General features: G+C 44.3%; 1 protein-coding gene across 5 annotated transcripts in view; it reads left to right on the forward strand.

Annotated features, from left to right (window-relative positions):
- Window positions 1–14,369, forward strand: part of DPF3 (double PHD fingers 3) — a 167,391-nt gene extending 153,022 nt beyond the window's left edge. For all 5 annotated transcript variants that reach the window (XM_038136989.1, XM_038136988.1, XM_038136991.1 and 2 more), the window contains one exon: window positions 807–14,369. In XM_038136989.1, the coding sequence (XP_037992917.1) occupies window positions 807–877 (71 nt within the window). In that variant the 3' untranslated portion in view covers window positions 878–14,369. The remainder of the gene's footprint in view (window positions 1–806) is intronic.
- The last annotated feature ends 5,196 nt before the right edge of the window (window positions 14,370–19,565 follow it).

A 19,565-nucleotide genomic window follows, 5' to 3' on the forward strand; every position in this document is an offset into this window, starting at 1 on the left:
TCATAGATACCCTTGGATGCCCCACATGTCACTTGTCACCTCAATTTAGTCAGCTGAATTGAGTGCCTGTGAAATGTGACTTTGGATTTCTTAAGAAGTCAAGGTCCTGGAGACAGGGAAATCCTCTCTGGAACATCTGAGAGCCTGTTGGCAGGAGACTGGATTAAAGGGAATTACCTTCCTTGCTCTATGATATGTTTCTATTTAGGCAGGGTGAGGGTTTTGTGGTCTGTATTACATTTGGTATGTAGTTGTGACCTCTGCAGGGGGTTCAATTGGACTGTATGACTGGTAGGAGTTTGTCACTTGGCTGTGGAGCAGAGGAACCAGTCTCTTACCATCAGAGGTTCTCTGACTAAAATGCTCAGAGAGCAGTAGAATCGGCGAAGGAGGCTTGTGAGTGCGAGTGACTGCAGTTTACATGAGGGGAAGGACAAGAATAATTACAAATTAATCGTGCGTTCAGGAGCTAATGTTTGTAACTTTGGTAAAAAGGAAGCTAATTCAGGAGGGGAAAATCTTGAAATGCAGCTAATAATTATTTAAGGGTTTCTGTTCCACTGGGAAGTGGTTTATTGGAGGTGTGAAAATATAAAACACTTCATTGCAATGCACACCCCAGCAGCATTGCAGCTCATGTAGAAAGCCTGTTGACACAAAAGCAAGGGCAGCAGAGTCTGCTCCACAAAAGTACAGGCAATTCTAATATTAGGAATAGCTCATGTACTATTTGAGCCAATCTTGACATAAACTCTGAGTGCCTGGATTTCATGTCATTCCTATAAGAAGGATTTCTTCATTTGCAGGGAGCTGGAGTTGTCATTTGTGCCAGGAGCTGCTCAGAGAGAGAGCATCAGCTTTTGGCTACCAGGCCTGAGGAGCTCCAGCAGTCAAGAAACACCTTGCTCCTGGTGTTGCCATACCAGCACACAATTCCCATCCAGAACACAAAGACACGACCCACATCCAAACGAACGGACACTCAAATACAGGAAGAGGTATCTGTGGTATTCACTGTCACTAATGCCAGACCTCCTGGGCTCTGCTGGCACTGTGTACTTTCCCAATGATCCGGATGAAATCTCTTCACTGCTGTGCACGGTTGCGGCTTGCCATTAACAGGCTCACATGCATTATGGAAGGAGGAGGGTTGTTATACCAACACGGAGAAGTCAATTTTGTGTGGCCTTGTGCTTTCCATTTAGTCTTTTTTTTAAATGAAAAAGTAGTAAGATATTTCCCAAGGAATTATTGGTGAGTACTTCAGCTGGGAGCAGCACCAGGTGTTTCTCTTCAAAGGCTTGACTGGAAATCTCTACTGCAACCACTCTGTAGATGCATGGGTGCTTAAGAGGGGTGCTCTGAGAATTGCATTTAATTCAATACTTCCCAGTTCATGAACAGCACATTGTCACTAAGAGAAGCACTGATCAAAACTTTTTGGGGTGACACTTTCTCCATTGAATCAAATGCCCTGATTTGGCAGATCATTAGGGATCTGTTTTAAGTGTAAGGAAGAGCAGTACTGGTATGTACACACTCATATGCTTAGAAATGCCTTTGGTATTCAGTGTATTCACGCATACTGTCCCACTGCAATGCCAGCAATTCCTTTCAGATAAATAATTTCTTTTTGTTCAGAAAATTCTGAGTGAAAAATCTTATGTATATGCAACTGACCTTCTGTTTAGCTCAGAAAATTGGACAAAAGAAGAATTGTCACCTTAAGTTGATCATAGAAAGTAAAAATTGCCAGCTTTCTGAGCAATCTAATGTAAGTTGCTAAAAGGAACAATTTTGGCTTAAGGTCAAATGAAGCACTTTGATTAACTTTTTGAAATTTCTAAACTAAAATGTTCTGCAACTGAAAGCTGCATTTTCTGGGCATTGCCTAATCCAGACTTTCAGCACTTCCAAAGTGTTACTTTTTTTGTCAAAGTAATTATCGAGATCTAACTAAATTTCCCAATAATTTTCCCCCAAACTCTCTACAATGACATTTGGCCAATGACATAATTTGTCTAAAAACCTTCCCCAGCTCTAAAGAAAGTAATAATTTGCTAAACCTATCATGAAAGAAGAATTTTCATAATGATTAAAAAATTTAAATAGGAATAGTTCTACTTTATTTAAACAAAGCTTTACATGTGAAATGAAGAAATTTTAGGTGAGACCATCCATTGAAAAAAAATTATTGCAGCTGAATCTCTTCGAATAATATAAGACATTACTAGCAGAATAAGTACATAAAATATTTTCTACAAAACACATCTTTGAGGTTAAAAACCTACCACTCCCTGAACTGCCAAGTAGCCCAGAATAACCTTTTTTTTGGTATGATGTATATCACTTTCTATGCATAGATTTAAGTGGGTTTATAGTTTATAATATAAATTTATGAGAGCAGCATGTGACTCATGTTGTGGGTACAAGTAGGTAAGGATACTGAAGATTATATTTGGCATGTTTATATTGGTTGAAACTCTTCTGCAAAATGAAATGTCCCCAAACACTTGAAAGACATTGTGAAACAGTATTGGTGAGCTATTTTTTCTTTCTTCTCCTGCTAATTACACTTAGTTAGGATGAGCTATACTGACCTAGTGCACTTTTTCTCATTATTTAGATAGTTTCTTCCCCTTTTGTTCAGCTTGCACGCCAAAAGTAGCTGTGTCAGCTACTGGATTCTCCCACCTACTGTTGCAGCCTCTTTTCAGGCTGCAGCAGGAGTATTTTAACCTGTTAGAAAAAAATGTAGAAAGTATTTATCCTAATTGTATTGGACCAAATCTCTCCTGGAGCAGCTGCACTGGGTACCTGTAAGATTCATTCAATATCTTGTGCTTTCCATGTGACAGCCCTTCAATGAGCTGAGAACACAAAGAAATTTGAGCATCAAATCTGGAGAGAGCAAAGTGGAAGCCTGTGCACTTGCATCAGGTGTCTGATCCCTGTTGGGACAAGACCCTTGTGCAAATATAAAATAAAGCATCTCCCTCCCAGTCTGGAACTGCCCCGGCCCTGGGGAGCACTTGGAGGACACAGCTGAGCTGCATGAGCATTTACACCCATCTGTTGCTGTGGTTGAACCCTGCTGATCTGGCATTTTGGGACCATCACGTGGTTCAGTCTGTTTCAAAAACCTGTTGCTGTTGTGGCCAGGAGTGCAAGTGTGTATTCACCAGAGACACCACTGGGCTCTGTCACAGAAAATGGGTGTTTTGGGAAGAGTGACTGGAAATGAGAAGTGTGTGTGCTGGAGGAAACTTGCAGGTGGTGCTGCTGGTGGGATCAGCAGATGTGGGTTAGTGTTTGGGCTGGTCCTCAGCTACCAGGACCTAGAGACTTCCATCATAAAAATCACCATCGTCTTCCAATGTCCAGATGTTTACACTGACCTTGGAGGAGTAGGACAATGTCTGCATTCCTAAACAGAGAGGCCATGCATGTTGCTTTGGCCTGTGTGTTAAGCAGACACTGGTGGCTTATCATGTAAGTCTCAGGTAGCATGGTTGGTGGAACCAGCTGGTGCAGAATTTCAGTGGTCTCCATCCCTATGACAGAGACGTTGCTAAAGGAGCTGTGCTCTCTGTGCACACCTGCTTTCCTATTTCGTGGTTTTGATCCAGAGCTGTTTTTTCCTCCCACAACCATTCTGCAGCCAACAATACCTTTCATGTTCAGAAATACTCCTCCGTGGCCTTGCTGAGGTTTCATCACTAATGAGGTATGACAGAAGGACAGATTGCTAGATCTTCAATGCCAAAGCGTTGTTTGCCACCTGAGATCAGTGTGACAGGGTGCTTGCCCACAGTGGACCAGCTGTGTTTCATCTCTCCAGCTTTATGCTGTGTGCTGTGTGGCCAGGCAGCTCCAGGTAACTTTGGCAGCAGACTAGATACAAGCTCTCCCCTGCAGAGATCTTCCTCTAGCTACAGCCTCCCTTCTTCACTAGCTGAGTCCAAGATAAGGGGCTGGAATGGATCTCTCAGTGACATTTTTAGCATGCATTCGGAGCCATGTGTGTTGCTGCACTTTAGAAATACTGACTGACCTCCCAGGTGAAAAATGCACCAGCTTTGCTGAGAAGAGGAGAGGTTGTGGCACTACCATGGGGGTGAGGAAGAGGAGTTTAGAAAGTCTGATAACTGGTTCCCTGTCACGTGCTGCCCCACTGGGAAAGTCCTCCCGCATGACTGCTGGGACGTGTGGCTTGGGCCACACCATCTGCTGTCAGGTAAATCTTGCCAGTGATCCCGTCTGGCCAATAAACAGTGTGAGGGCTCTGGCTCGGCGTGCTGCTCTCTCTCTTGCTATGGCAGGACATGCAAGTTTATTGGCAATCCCTGAGGTGAACAAAATCTAGTGTTTTTCAGAACTCTTCTGTGTAGGCAAGGCAATTAATATTTTAGAACAAATCAGAGCAAGCTACCAGAAGATGGTAGATCCTACATGCCTCGAAGACTTCAAATCAAGAACAGACAGATTCTTAGATGTATTTTAATTAAACACAATCTTATTTAATCACAGGAATGTCTGACTGAAAAAGGTTTCTGTTACAAAGGAAGTCAGGCTGGATGATGTAATTGTTCTTCCTGGCCTTATTATAAAAACAGATGTTTACTGTGGGAGAGGATGTGTGTCTGCGTAATGGCCTTAAAGTATGTTTGTTAAACATATGCATGTGATCCTTCAACTTTTGACTCCTTTTGGATAACCTAAAAAAGGTCAGAGAAAATCATCTTTACTGGTGCAGTAAATTGCACATTACCTCTTTCATGCCCACAATGGCATCTGCGTTGGTATTGGCTACCTCGGGCTGTTCCAGAGACTGAACAATTCAGGCTGTATTGTGTGAAACCATGGCTTGCCTCTGGCTCTCCCTCCATCACATTTGTATGCTGCTCTGCCCAGTTTTCTGTCCATGGTGGGAAGACTGGCTGGGGAGGGCAGCACCTGCAGGGGCAGACTCAGAAACCAGAGGGGTGGAGAAATGACCCCTGAACAGGGTCATGCAAGTTCACTGAGGAAGTGAACTCGTGTTGCCAGCACAGAGCACCTCCATAGCTTGGAAAAGGCAATGCCTTTGAGAAACATGAGATGGGTCCTAATCTGTGCTTCCATAGCTGTGTTGTTGCATCAAGTTTACAGGGCACAGAGTTTACATTCTGTAAATGTACCTCAGACCAGCTCTTGAGCTAAGAAAGCCACCACTGAGTGTGTTCTTTTGAAGCAAATGTTACTCTAAATAACTTTGAAATCATGATTTTTCATCTCTCTTTAGAAGGAGCTTAGTCAATTCTGCCCCAAAGGAAGATTCTCCTGCACCATGCAGTGTTATGGGGCTATAGCATTTTCTTTACACCTACAGCATGTGTTTTGACAGGGGTCATTTTGGAGGTGAAGAGTGGATGGGGGGTAGAAAGGAATATTAATTAAGCTTGTCACTGCTAGAGGGATAGTGTGCATTGTGGGCAAGAAAATTCCAGGTAGAGCTGGGCATGATTTTTCTGTGTGGAATGAATTTATTTTTAAAAAATGTGCTTTTGAGAGAACCATAATTATTCTTATATCGAAGTCAAATCTGGCAAATTATTTCATGCAAAAACTAAGGGGGAACAATCAAAAGAGTTGAAAATTGTTTTAATCTTTTTAGAAAAAAATCACTTCAATATTTGAATTTTAAAGTTAATGTAATTTATATTGGGAAAAATCTGGCACCAGTCTGTGAGGGAAGAAAGTGTAGATCTTATGGAGGACATGAGATAGATTATCCTTTCTATGTTGTTATGGGAGGCTGTGGGATGATCACGAGGAGGTCGCCTGACATTTCTACAGTTGACCAGTTCTATAATTTTGGGAAAATAAGTTCTGTGAAGAGGAGCAGGCAGACAGGTCAGGAAAGCCCTTCTCTAACCAGTTCTGGGTTCATTATGATCTTACCATCTCCCACTTTTGCATGACAGGAGACGGGAAATGTGCAGCTGAGCAGGGTGACCACGGCTGCCGGGCAGGAGCAGGGGGTGCTGCCCCAGCCCCCCATGTAAGGGGTGTCTGCAGAAGGAGCCCCCAGCCAAACTGGCAGGGATGCTCACGGACTGAGGGGCAAAGCTGGAGCTCAGTTGCCAGCGCTGAGTGGGGACAGCCTGTCCCGCAGTGCTGAGGGCTGTGCCCCGCTGCCCGTCACAGGGGTACTCACAGCTGCTCTGAGCCAGTCGGGGAGTGGGACATTCCCCACACCCTGCCTATGGGGAGTTACACAGCACGAGGCTTATTTCCACTTACAACAGGGATTGTGGCGCTGCTGTGGGCAGGCGCTCAAATCTGTGCCTCGCTTCTGGAGAAAAGGCAGGATGGCAATTCTTAGCTGCTCCTGCAAAGCACTTGGAGCCTACAGTTTGCAAGCCCTAAGTGCTGCTATATACCACAGCGCTGCAGAACCGGGCTGTGCCAGAGCAAGAAGAGCCAGCTCTTCTGGGCTGTTCCTTACACCATTTATTTCTGCCAGCCATGGGCCCATGACTCTGCCTGGGAACAGGTGACAAGGCAGGAGTTGGATGCCAAAGTTCCAAGACCCTGCAGAAGGAACAAAAATAGTTGCTGTGGCTGGGCCTCTCCTCTGGCGAAAGAGGGCAGGAATTGTGACTGGCAGGCAGCCAAATCCATCTTTGGTGGTGATACAATTACTAGCCATGACCTCCAGCCACAGCAGTAGTTAAATGGCTTTTCAGGGCAGGCACCAAACCTGGTCTGGTTTATGTAAGATAAACTCAGGTTTGCTGGAGAGGCAGGTAGAGGAGGGGGGTATCTGTGGTTTGAAGGGGGCTGATTTACAAGTGCAGCTGCCCAGCCCACTCCCCATCGTGTTCCTCTGGCTCTGCAGGCTCAGGCAATGTCCCCATCCTACCAGTGCCCGTGCCATCGTCCAGGGCCAAAGCATCATGTCCCCGCTCCTGGGAGCAGTTTTGCAGAGAGTGCTGGCACTGTCCCAGCTCTGTCTCTGGCAGTGCTGCCTGGGGCACAAGGTCTCACTGCACTGCAGACAAGGGCGAGAGTGACTGACACTCCCAGGCAGTGTCCTCGGCCCCTGGGGTCAGTGGCTGTCTTGAAGGAGGCAAGGCTGCAGGTTGTGCAAACACAGTTTTGCTGTCCTGATGGCCAAGCCTTAGCACAGGGTGCTAAGGTGCATCACTCTCCTGTCTTTCCAGCTGCACCGCTGGGGTGTTTGGACATGCCTCCACAACTGTGCATTGAGGCACTTAACTGAGGGGAAAGAGGAAGGTAGAGAACAGCAAGTCCTTCCAGGGGACAGAAGGGGTTTTAGGCTTTACCCTTTTATTGTATGCCAGTGAGAATGCCAGGCATTTAGCAGCTGGGGAATTGAGCCAACAGTTTATTAATATTTGTTGTGTATTTTTGCCACATTAGGTGAAAATGTAAAGTGTTATTGCATTAGTGCATTTAGAATATATGTTGTTATTGATGTTTTGAAATGAGAAAATGACTATTTTCAGATCAGCTTACTGCCCTTTGTGAGCATGAAGTTAAAAATAAAACGCTTCATACCTGAAAATTGCTGATTTTTCAGGTATTGATATTTTTCTTTAAGATTCCCGTCAATCTAGTTATCCATCTGATTCAGTTCATTGTAACAAACCATAGGTTTCACCTCCATGGTGACTTGGGAAATATTTCATCTCTTCCCACTTTCAGAAGCTAGGGAGAGAGAAGGGCAGGTTTTATTCTTTGTATTTGGAAAGACTGATAAAGGATGACACATTCATTTCACGTTCATCTCCTTTCCATGTCTTGAATGATTGAATTGGTTGGCTGGGAGAGCATTCCTTTCTGTAGTGGTCTGAAGTGCTGCCATGGCTCACCTCTGGAGGAGAAGGCACAGTCCAGCATTTTGTCCACTTGGATAGGACTCCTCCTGCTATTGCCATATAAGACTTTGGAGCTGCTGATTCTCATCAGGGACCCTTGTGCCTACAAGATAAGGACTTCCCTTCCATTTCTCAAGATCTTCTGCCTGGAAGGCCAAAACCCCTGCTGCCCATAAACTCTGATGGAGCACAGATCTGTTTCCAGCCCCAGCATGTGCTGCTGCTGGACACAGGACCACATTTGGATGTTCGCAATGCACTCCCACTGCAGAATTTGTGAACAGCAGTGAAAAAGGAAGTATCTGCTGAAAAACAAAGGAGAAGACATTAATGTTATACCTAACCTACTCTTCCTTTATAGCTCCCATGGAGTGCAACATTAGAGATGTGCCCCTTCATACTTTTGGGAAGGCTGTGTGTGAGGAATTTCCAAGTGTCATCTCCTTTGAGCTTCATTACAGAATGTCTTTCCTTGTTCATTCTCATTTTCTTACAGTATTTCAGACACAGTGTATACTAAAACTGATTTGAAAGGTTTAGAACAATTCAGAAATAGACAGGTCCAAATCCAACCATCAGCTTTTATCTCTCCCTTAGAAGTGTTCAACAAATCTTTGATCATTGCAGAGAATCAAGCTTGTGTGCTTATTTAATCTCGACTCAGCATTCAGGCCATACAGTAGTTCATAAAGACTTTTCAGTCATAAAATGTTCCTTAAAAAAAGTGAGGGATATTTCCTCTTTACCTTGATGGCTTTCCATTTCTTCTGCTGCAGCAGAGATCAACAGTCTTCCTGTTACTTCCTTTACTTAGACTTCCTTAGTGTTGCACCTGGGTCAGAAGTGATGGGCATAGGCCTGGAAATAATGTATTTCATTGAACTGCAGATTTAAAGAGAAGCTCAAGAGTATTTCAGTAAATTGTCATCTGTATGACTCAGTCAGATCTTCTAAGAACCAGTAGCTTGTGGACATGCTAATTTATTGGACCACCTTTTCTTCATCTATCATTACAGGCTGAATGTGCCATCAGCGTATGCTTTTTTTTCCCACTAGAAGTGGTTCAGAAGAAAAGCACAACAATTAAAGTTGGGGGTGAGGAAGATTAAGTTACAATCTTTGCTGTTGATTCTTTCTTTGATTTGAGACAACATTATCCCCATTATTTTAAAGCAAAATGGAGAATAAATCTGTGACATCATAGCACTTCTCCCAGATAAAAGCTGTTTTGTCATCATCTTGTAATGACATCATCTTGTAATGTCATCATCTTCACTTTTAAAATGCTGAAGTAATGATCTCTGAATAGTGACACTGGCACAGCCTTACTGTGTGATGCTGTGGTATTAATTTTTAATTAGGAGATTTTAAGTATATATACAGATGTATATATACATATATATTTGTGTATCATCCTAATGTTTTTTACTGTAAACATTGCTCACTGATCAGGAATAGATCTAGAGTCCTATAGTATTACTGAAGAAGGAGAGAGAAAAGTCCTAGTTGTTTTGGAAAGGTGTGTCAGAATTCTAAAAAAATAGGGCGAAACATTACCCCTTACAACTTACTCTGAATTGTATTTGGAGCATGACTTACCACCACATGAAAGAGGACCAATGCTCTAAAAAGTGGGACTGATTCTCAGCTGCTCCTAGTCAACATTCATCCACTGACTTTGTGGTTGGTCTGGTATCCTTAAAGATGCCAAGTCTAAGTCTTGGACTTTAGTTTTTATGAAAAGGTGTGTAGCTGCTTAATAGTTAAGCACACTCAACACATGCAAGAAAAGAGTTATTTCTATCTCTGTAAGTCTGGGCTGCTTACGCCCTGTTCTGGCTCAACCTGGCTCCAGTGATGCCATGTCATAAGTTCCAAAGGGAAGTGAGAAATCTCAGCAGAAGATAATGATGGAACAATCAGCAACTAGGGCAAATGTCTCTCTGTCTTCATGGAGTTTGCGCTTGTTTCATCAGTTTTCAGTATACTGCCTGCTGATTTTCTGTAAACAACTCCTCACTGCTGTATCAGGAAACAGTGGACAGCAGCACATTGTCTTCCTCACCTGTATGAGCCCTCACTTCAGTCAGCTCCATCCTCCCCTCTCTTACTCATTTTTAAATCTGTTCTAGTATTTTTGATCTCTCTGTCTCTTCTCATGGAAATCTTTTCCAGACCCTCTCATTTTTAGCATCTCTCCCTGGAGTCAGTCCTCTTCAGCATCATTTGCTCTGAGACAGCCACCCAGGATACGCCACCGGTGTTTAAAGCTTTACTTCCAAGCTTTACTTCTCTCCCAACAGTGTGTCCAGACAGTGTGCCTTTGCCTTTAAGCCATCCCATGAGTAGACCCATGGTAATTTCTGGGATATTCTGTGTTACAGGCGAGCAAAGCCATGCAGCCTTGCTGCTGGCACACACCCCCTCCTTCCCAAGTGCTCCAGCTGGGGATGTGGTCAGGCTGCCGGTGCATGAGATCACATCCAGCAGGGCTACTCCCTGGAAGCCAAAGTGTTGCTTAGTAACCCACTCATGGAAGTACCAGAAGCATTTTTCAATCTGTCACATTGGCAAAGAACACTGGCTTCTTGATTTAGAAGCATTCTGCTGTGCATGGCAGGGCCATGCTCCATTATCTTGCATCCAGCACTATCTGCAAGCAAGGAAACGAACCTCCCATTTAATGGAGGGGCTGGGAGAAGGTGGGGGTGTGAGGCACAGAAAACATTTTCCTAGGAACATGAAGCTTTTAGCTGGTTCTCCTGGCATCTAGTCCTCATCTTAACTCCCTTCCCATGGGAGATATTCTGTGCTTATGAAATGTACTCCAGGGTCCTATAGCAATTGGCCAAACAGGACCCTGCAGCACCTTCATCTATTATGAGACATTACTGCAATAAAACTTGGTGTGTCATACAGAAACTGGATGAGGTATTGCAATATTTATGCTGTAAGCCTCAGTGTCATGGACAATTGCTACAGAATAATGTATGTCTTTTGTTAATGCAGTGGAGTCACAGCAGCTTCAGCAGACACACTGAACACAGATCATCTGTGATTGCATGGTTTCCTCAGTTATTTTCAAATTATTCTGTTACAGACACTTAAATGAAAAATATCCCCTCATTTAAAAATAGATTGTAAAGGTTCTTAGGTTACTCCCCCTTTTAAGAATAATTCAGTCTGAGAGCAAAACATCCAAGAACTGGGTTCTGACTTGAGGGGTTTACTCCTTTATCTGGCACCGGTTTATAATTTTAAATGGTTTCAAAAAGTAACTTGAGGGCTTTTATTTGAGGTACCTTATTGAATTTGCTATCACATCTCCTCATTTTGGAAATGAAAAGGTATTTTAAACAATGTCTAGCTTTGAACTCTGGGGACAAGCTAGACTCTTCCCATCCTACTTCTTGCTGTCAAAGACAGTAGAACCATAGAGTGTGTCCAGCCATGGCATCACCCATCTCTGTGCCTTGCCTCCTGTTGACAGATTGTGTCCTGGAAGCCCTCTGCAAAAAACTGAAGGGCTTTTATATGGGTTGTTGAAGGTCTAGGGTGGTCTGAAGACAAGGTTGTAGGCAAATGTACCCAAGGGTTCTTTTGGTCTTTGGAGTGTTATTTACCTGGGATGATGCTCAGTGTTGCAGTGATGAAATCAGCAAGTTTCATCACATATTTTTGTGTAAGGCCTTGTCAGTGCAAGGCCAGTGACATGCACAATAGTCATGTGCCAAAGCTTGGCTCAGCATAAAGATGAAAAAACATCCCACAGCTCAGGAAGCTCCTGACCTGATTTCTAAGAACTTTTTGAGGCGCTACGTACCTTCCTGTGCTCTTTCCCAGTCTAATAAATAAATATGGCTGTGGGATAAAGGGTCCTTCAAATTCATTCTATGTAGTTGTATTTTTATTGCACATAGTTTAAGAAATACAGAAAGTGGTCAAAAAATGCACCTGATGACTGGCCAGCATAAGACCACTTGAGGATCTGCTGTGGATTCCAGAGCAGCAGTGTGTACATCACAGAAATATTCAGAATGAACTGTTTTCTCCAGGGGGCAGGGAGCATTCTTGGTAGGGAAGCAAAGACTGTGAAGATTTTAACTCGTAGAACTGGCTGTGCCAGCTCAGAACTGATGGAAAGCTTGCCATTGCTTTGCTCTGTGGAAAAAGGATTCAGAGAAGCACTAAGTGTACAATGCATTATAGTTTTCAAAGAATCAGGGTATCTGTTTCCAGTCTTCTAGTACATTAACCTTGAAGTTTGTTCATAATTAAGTAGTCTAGCCTTACCAGTTAGGCATTGAAGCAAGAGACTTTACAGTGGGCTAGGGAAGAGCAGGTGTACTGGGTAACCTCTAGGCAATACTGAGAAAGCACATCCACTTCCTGCATTCACAGGGGAGGACACCTCTTTCTTTGCACTTACTGCGCATTCTGCATCTTAAAATTATTTGAGGTGAGAACCATTTTAGAGCAACTGAGTTAGCTACAAAGCAGGAGATGTTCCACTAGCATTAATTCTTGTTGTTTAGGTTTTGGGGTTTCTATCTGCTCATTTACTCACAGCCTTCTTTTCAACATTTGAGGATGCTGTAGATTACTTCCGTCTCACCTAACTGGGATCTGCCATTGGGTTGGAAGCTGCCCCACTTCCTGGCTGTACATACCCCTATCTATACAACATGTATGTGTATGTTGAGTGATTGCATTGTAGTGGCTTTTGTAATGCAATAACTGTGGTGTCAAGAAAATGTGGTTGGAGAAAACTATACCTACAAGTTAACATGGACAGAAAATCAAAGTCGCTGAAAAGGCAGTACAGCTGAAGAATTCTTACTGTGAGCCACCACCATGTTTTCCACAATATGCCAACTTCTGTATCCTCTAAATAGCCTTTTATCCTCTTTGCAGCAGAAGTGAAATTTAATTTTGTGTCTGTTCTCTGAACTGGAGACATTGGTACTCAGTCTTTTCATAATGTGCTGATGAATTGACAGGCTAACCTTGTCATGGGTTTGCCAGCTTCCATAGCTTCCCACCAAAATAATGCAATGCCAGTTGGTGAATAGCCTGGAGGAGTTTTGAGTGCTGACTGAAGCGTGCCATTGGAATGTTGGTCTTCAGGGCCATGAGGTTTTGTATTGATACCTGTAAGAAAAACCCATCAGTCTCAGATGAACCCAAATGTCCTATTAGTCACATGGCAGGTACAGAAACCAGTCAAAAGAACTGAGTGAGGAGAAAAAAATAAGAGCTCCTGCCTGAAGAAAACCCTACATACCACTGTCATTTCAGAGGAAAAACCCTTCTGTGACCAATCCTGGGTGACAAGCAGGTGGGCTCAAAGGCTGGAAAGACCCATTTCTGTAGTGTGTTTGTCACTGTGTCTTTGGTTATGTACATGTACCAGAATAGGAGAAAATGCCTGTCTTTCTTTCAAATTCCTTTTCAGCTTTGTACACTGCCTCCAGGTTGCCTGTTGCTACACCCCATGAGGCCTCATCAGAGTGTACACTGTCTTGCTTGGTATTTGTTTACTTTTGGCGGCCACAGACTAAGGTTACAGTCTTGGGAACCAGTACATAATTGTAAGGACAGCTTCCTGTGTTACTTTTTCCCCCCTCTTCCTCTTTTGTAAAGTGTGAACCTTTCTTTGGAACTCTGAAGTGACTGTATCGTTACAATGTTTGTATGTAGAGATTTGTTTTAACATGGCTTGTGTGGAGGATCTTTGCTCTTCTTATCTCACATTCAGTTTTATTAAGTGCTTGATAGCTTTGCCAGCCTTCTGTGGGGGAGGAGAGGTGATGGGGTGGCTTCAAACCTTGGCTTTTTCAAAGGGAAATTTGCCCAGCTTTACCTAGAGCAGTATGAGAATCTGGGGTGCTCCTGACTGTTCTGCAGTCATCCTGATCTGATTGCTTCTTGGAGAAAGAGATCAGCCTTGTAACCCCCAGAAAATTACCCGATTTTTTAACGCGCTAAGCTAGCACTGACCAAGAAGGCCCATCAGTTTGTCATGCATGGAAACCTGCATGGTGTTTCACCCTGCCAGAAGGTGTCTATTGTGCACAGAGTGAATCATGGCAACTCACACTGCTCTGCGGATGCCAATGGAGCCACCACAGCTTGCACCAGCCAAGGATCAGCCCTTCTGTGTTTTGGTGGTTAGGAAACCTGTGAGCGAAATCCTACTGAGGTTTGAGAGGAGAGGAAAATGGGTGTTGGAAGCCTCTCAGCTTCGCAGGATTTCTTTGGTATTCATACACATTTGCAAGAATGTATTCCAAGCATCTTGTACTGTTATTAGTAACTTGTACTGTAGTTTGTTAGCAGTGTTGACTACCTACATAGCTAATATTCTGTTGCAACTTAGAAAACGTGTAAACAACTGCAGAAAACAGGAGTTTAGAACTTGTATGTACTGGTTTTGTTTTTGTTTTTTTTTTTTATATTAAAGCACTTCAATTAAAAGTTCAAGGAAAAATGCTTCTGTAGCCTTTGTATCTGTTTGGATAACAGATGACTGGAAAGAGATGGGAATGCCTTCTTCCCAAGATCTTCCCTGTTTGCTTTGGTATTAACCAAAAGAGAAGGTTAGAATTTTGGGAAGAACTTTATGTGTTAAAGTTTATTCAGCAAACAGAAGGTGCCAGCAACCTAGCCCAGAAGACATTATAATCCTACGGAGTCCCTGCAACCAAGGCTGAAGCATCTGAGGGATGGCCGAGCCATCACCGAGTGCTGATTCACACAGTGAGTATCTGCCAAAGAGGTTTTAAACGGGGAGCAGTTAATGAATGAGTCCACACGTAGTATATTAGATTTCCTTTATTTTTATCACGAAGTCCCTCAGAGATCACTGGAAGCCTTTCACAAGTTCATGTGAAAGTGAAGGAAAAGAATCCCCAGTCCAGGGTTATTTCAGGGGTACTGGGAAGTGGGGGGTTGGAGTACCAGAGATGATGTGTTGGAAAACAGCATCACACACAGGCAACAAATGGTCCTCACCACACAGCCCAGAAACGGTTTCTCTCTCCTCCCTGCCCCCTGGCCCCTCTCAATGCGCATATCCAAATACTTTCCTGGACCACATCACTGTGGGATCAGTGTGCATAAACAGACATCTCTAAAGCAGCTTGTGATTTGGTGATCTCAGCCCAGCTCTTAGTAGCCAGATGCCCATAATATGAAAACAACCATCAAAACTGTCTCTTTTGCTGGCACTGTTTAATCAAAGGGACAATGGGAGAGAATGGCAGTCTTATTTCTACAAAGAGCCCTTCAATGTCAAATTTGCCATACAGTAGAGTAGCATTCACCTCTGTGGCACAGACCACAGCCACTCTGGAGGGGAACAAAAGCTCTCAGACAGCACGCAATTAATCCAGCATCTATTAAACCAAGCACGGGTAATTTTGAAGGAACATAACAGATTTCTGCTTTAAATTATTCTAAGCACTATTTTTTTTTTTAACTCTGCACAGTATGCACAGCTCAAAGTACAAACCAGAAGGCTCTGTTTCTGGCAGCTGTTGTCTTCCTGGTAGCTGTTTTACATCCCTGGCATCTCATAATCCTGAGACAAAAATCAAGTGAGACACAGCAGAGGAACAGCACTAAAATGCCTCTGGTTTTCCTGCTGCCCAAAGCCATGTTCAGGTGCTCAACGCCAGAGCAAACAATTAATTCCATTACCAAGGGAACTAATGAAATCTGGTTTCCTATGGATTGATGACAAGATGTTACCTTGGTGCCAGAGACTTAAGAAGTTAGTCTTTCTGCCAATATCTTGAATCCAGATGAGGATTTTATCAGTACTGGTCTCTGGAATGGCATAATGAACTTTGAAATGGATACATTTAAAAAAAGAAGAAAATCTGTATTACACAGCATACAGTGAGAGATGAAATTTACTGCTGATGGGAATTTACAAGATAATTAAAATAACAGATCAAAACAAATATACCTTGCCTGCTAAGTCCTAAAAATGGGACTGGTGCTTGTTTTATTTCTATAATGTCTGTCCCCACTTTTTCCAATGCAATGCTATTGAATAACAATGTGATTGCCAGTGGAGTGATTGCAATAAAAGACACAAAGTATTTGTAATAGTAGAGCAAAAGGTGTAAATAAACAATATGTTTTCACAGAGGAGGAAAATTACTCAAATATCTAAGATGGACATATATTTTTAAATCTTTTAAAAAGTCATTTGGAAAAGAAGAATAAAAGTGAGGTGCGAAGTTTACTGAGAATGAAAAACTGTTCTGGGCAGTGAAAACAAGAGTTGACTGTGAAGAGCTGCAGAAGTTTTTCATGATAATGAGGAACTGGGTTGTAAAATGACAGACGAAATCTACTGTCGATAAATGCACAGTAATGCTTCTGGGGGGAAAAAACACCACCCTAATTATACATGCATAATGAGGGGCTCTAAATCGCCCATCACTGCACGGGAAAATGATCTCAGCATTCTTGCTAATTTTGAGAAAATGACAGGTCAAGGCTGAGTAGGTGTCAAAAAAGCAAGTACAATGTTAGGAATAACTAGGAAGGGAGGAAAAAAAAAAGACAAAACAGAAAACATCATTAAGTCTCTGCATGAATCTGTGGTGTGGTCCTGTGCTAGGTAGTGTTTGCAGCTTCTCCATGCGCTGACCCTCCCATCCCTACAGCCCAGAACACATCCAGAGAGCCAGTAGAGGAAGAGCCAAAAAACAGGGGCACTATGGGACAGCTGCCATGCAAGGAGAGAACCAGTGTGCTGGGACTCGCTGGCTGTCAAGAGTGATGGCAAAGGAGAGACAGGTTTGCAGGTTTGCCAGGAACAGAGAAAAAGCTGCACTTCCAGCCCCAGCCGTACTGAAGCATCTGGCTCCCTGCAGCTGAGTAGGCAGAGCCCAGCTGTGGGGTACGCACTCTATGTGCACCTTGGTCCTCATATTTGTGGCCCACAAATTTCCCAGAGGTCATTATTAGGGAAGGTTATCTCCAAATCCAATCCATACTTTGATTCTCACATCTTATTTTAAAAGAGTTTATCCTTCATCTCTGATTTATTTTCCTACCCCTTTAGTATCTGTCCATATGGGGAGAAAATATATTTCACACTTCAACCGTAGTTTCTTGAGGAAGGTTAGCTGTGCCTGCTTATTTCATTCCCGACAGTTGATAAAGATAATCAAACAGCTTGTGGTGGAAGCCTTCGCCATTTTTCTGATACAAAAGCCATATGAAACAGTAAATCAAAATTCAGCAAACCACACCTAAACTGCAGGTGGGTGCAAACCTAGCAGCACACCAGATGAGGATGAACCTCCCATCCACTTCTGCAGGACCAGGATTTCATCTCTAAGTGTAGAAGCTTCCTAAGAAGATACATCAGTGATTGCAAAGACTAAAGGTGGCCCTTCATCACAGCAGAAATCGATTTAGTGCCTTTTTTACTACATGCTCCTGCAATCCCCTAGTGCATCTATCTATTCTGATACCACAATAGCTCACTGTTGTGCAGCCTTTGCTTTAGAGATTTGTTTACATGCCCATCTTATTCTGAATCCATAGGAACTGAAAGAGCATCCTTCCCAAGGCTGGCTGGCTGTGCTGAATGGAAGAAAGACCCATCAGTCTCCAACAGATGTTATGGAGAGCAAAGGTACCTCCCCAGCAGCCTGCCCTTGGCAAGGAGACAGGAGACTCACCATTTGCGACAGGCAGCAGTTCCCTTTAATAAATATTTCATGGCAGAGAGCGGCAGACTTGGGGAGAAAATGGAGGGCAGGGTTCAGCCCGTGACGCAAGGTGATGTGACCAGACCTTGTCTAGCAGGGCTGGAGGCCACCTAATTGGCATTCCCACACCATGCTTACGAAGAGCATTCAGTAGTCCTCTGGGAACACAAAAATAATTAAAAGGCCCCTCAGCATGCAGTGTTGCTAATGGGCTATTGCCTGCCACGGGATGTTTTTGTGCTCAATTAGAGCCGAGCAACACAGACTGCTCTAAATTCCCATCTCCCTCTGAGAGACACCTGGGTGGACCAAGCCTCCTTTTCTGCTGCACGCTGGCCCTTGTTGCGCATTGCCCTGAAGCGTTTGTGACAAGGGCCTGAAGGCTGGGGCGGCAGCGGGGCTCCGCGCAGCAGAGCGCGCAGCGCCGTACGCACGGTGCCGCAGACGGAGCTGTGGCACGGGGCAGAGCACACGGCGCTGGGCGGCTCAGGGCACTCAGCCTCGCACAGCCGGCACCTCCGTGCTGACCTGCAGCCGTGGATGACTGCGCGCACGGCGCAAAGCAAAGGCCCTGGATCTCCTCCAGGCAAGGCCGCGCTCACGCGTCGCATATCTGTGTGGGCCTCTGGCTTCTCCTAGCACAGTGCGAGGCTCAGTTGGTGCCAGCCACAGCTGCCTGGCAAAGAATTCCTTCAATATTCTCCCCCTTTTCTCTGCGCAGATCCTTTATGGGATGATGCTGAGAGACCTATCAACACCTTTTGTGCTTTCTCAGGAGGGATTTGGCCACCTGAAGGCAATTTCTCTCTGCAATCTAGATTGCCTTCTGTCCAGGCACCTGTTTCATTTACCAGCCCTGCTGTGGAGGCTGCCTTGCCAGGTCTCTGTGCCTAATGCTGTCTCTGCTGCTCTCACAAGCCTTGATTCACTTTGCAAGCCATCGGTGCAAGCCATTGTTGCCTCGTTTGGGCCAAAACGAAAATTCATCTCCAAGGTATGGTTGTTTGAGTATTCATGGGCTAAACTTCAGGTAATTAGCATTGTTAATGTTCTCTGTGTGATATTACAGCTGTGGGCCTCATTAAAATATTCTCCTGGGAGAAGTCAGGTGAAGAGTCAGGTGTCAGCTTTGCTTCATGTGGAAAAGCCTGCCTGTTATTCTGAGAGAATTATTTGTTTAAACACTGGATTTACACATGATGGTGTATTTAATCCCCAGTGCTTCTGACAGCCGGAGAGCTGGGCTGAGCAGCACTGGTTTGGAACCCAGCAGTAAGAATCTCCATTTCTTTCTGCCTAAGAAAGACTTGGGCTTGTGGGCTCCTGCCCAGGACACAGGCAGCAGGCAGGAGTCTGCAGGTTGGTCTCCCCAGTGCCCACTGGCCCACCCCACCATAAGATCCTGCCCACTGCCTGGCCAGCCCCAGCCCCAGCAGCTTCCCTGAGCAGCAGGGGCCTGAGGAGTGCTTTTAGAGGAAAGGACAGTGACAAAAAGCCACAGAGGAGCTCAAACTGATCTGAACCAATGGCAGTTCAGGTGATGAGAAGAGAAACAAAGAAATAGCCTCTGCTCCTCAGCCAGAGGATGGCATGGCCCAGGGCTATTTTCCCATGGCACTACCAGGCACAGTGGTGGTCATCCCATCCCATCTCTGTATTTTGTACAAGGAGTGGGAGACTTGAGCATGTTGCCACCCCTGGCAGTGAGGGAGTTATACCCCAGTAGGGGCCTGGAGGAGTCCATACAGTTCAGACATGGGGCACAACACATCTGTGCTCTGCAGAAGGCTCTGCATTTGCTCTGTGACCTTCCTGAGTTCTTTTCCCCAGGCTTGCCAGCAGCTGCTTGGGCAATTATTTATGAACAGGAGTTGAGCTTCTCCAGCTGAAGGAGGTGGCTGTGGACAGATGTCAGTGCAACAAATGGGCACATACCAGCTGT

Source organism: Motacilla alba, chromosome 5 (assembly GCF_015832195.1).
Source record: "Motacilla alba alba isolate MOTALB_02 chromosome 5, Motacilla_alba_V1.0_pri, whole genome shotgun sequence".
Lineage (NCBI taxonomy): Eukaryota > Metazoa > Chordata > Aves > Passeriformes > Motacillidae > Motacilla > Motacilla alba.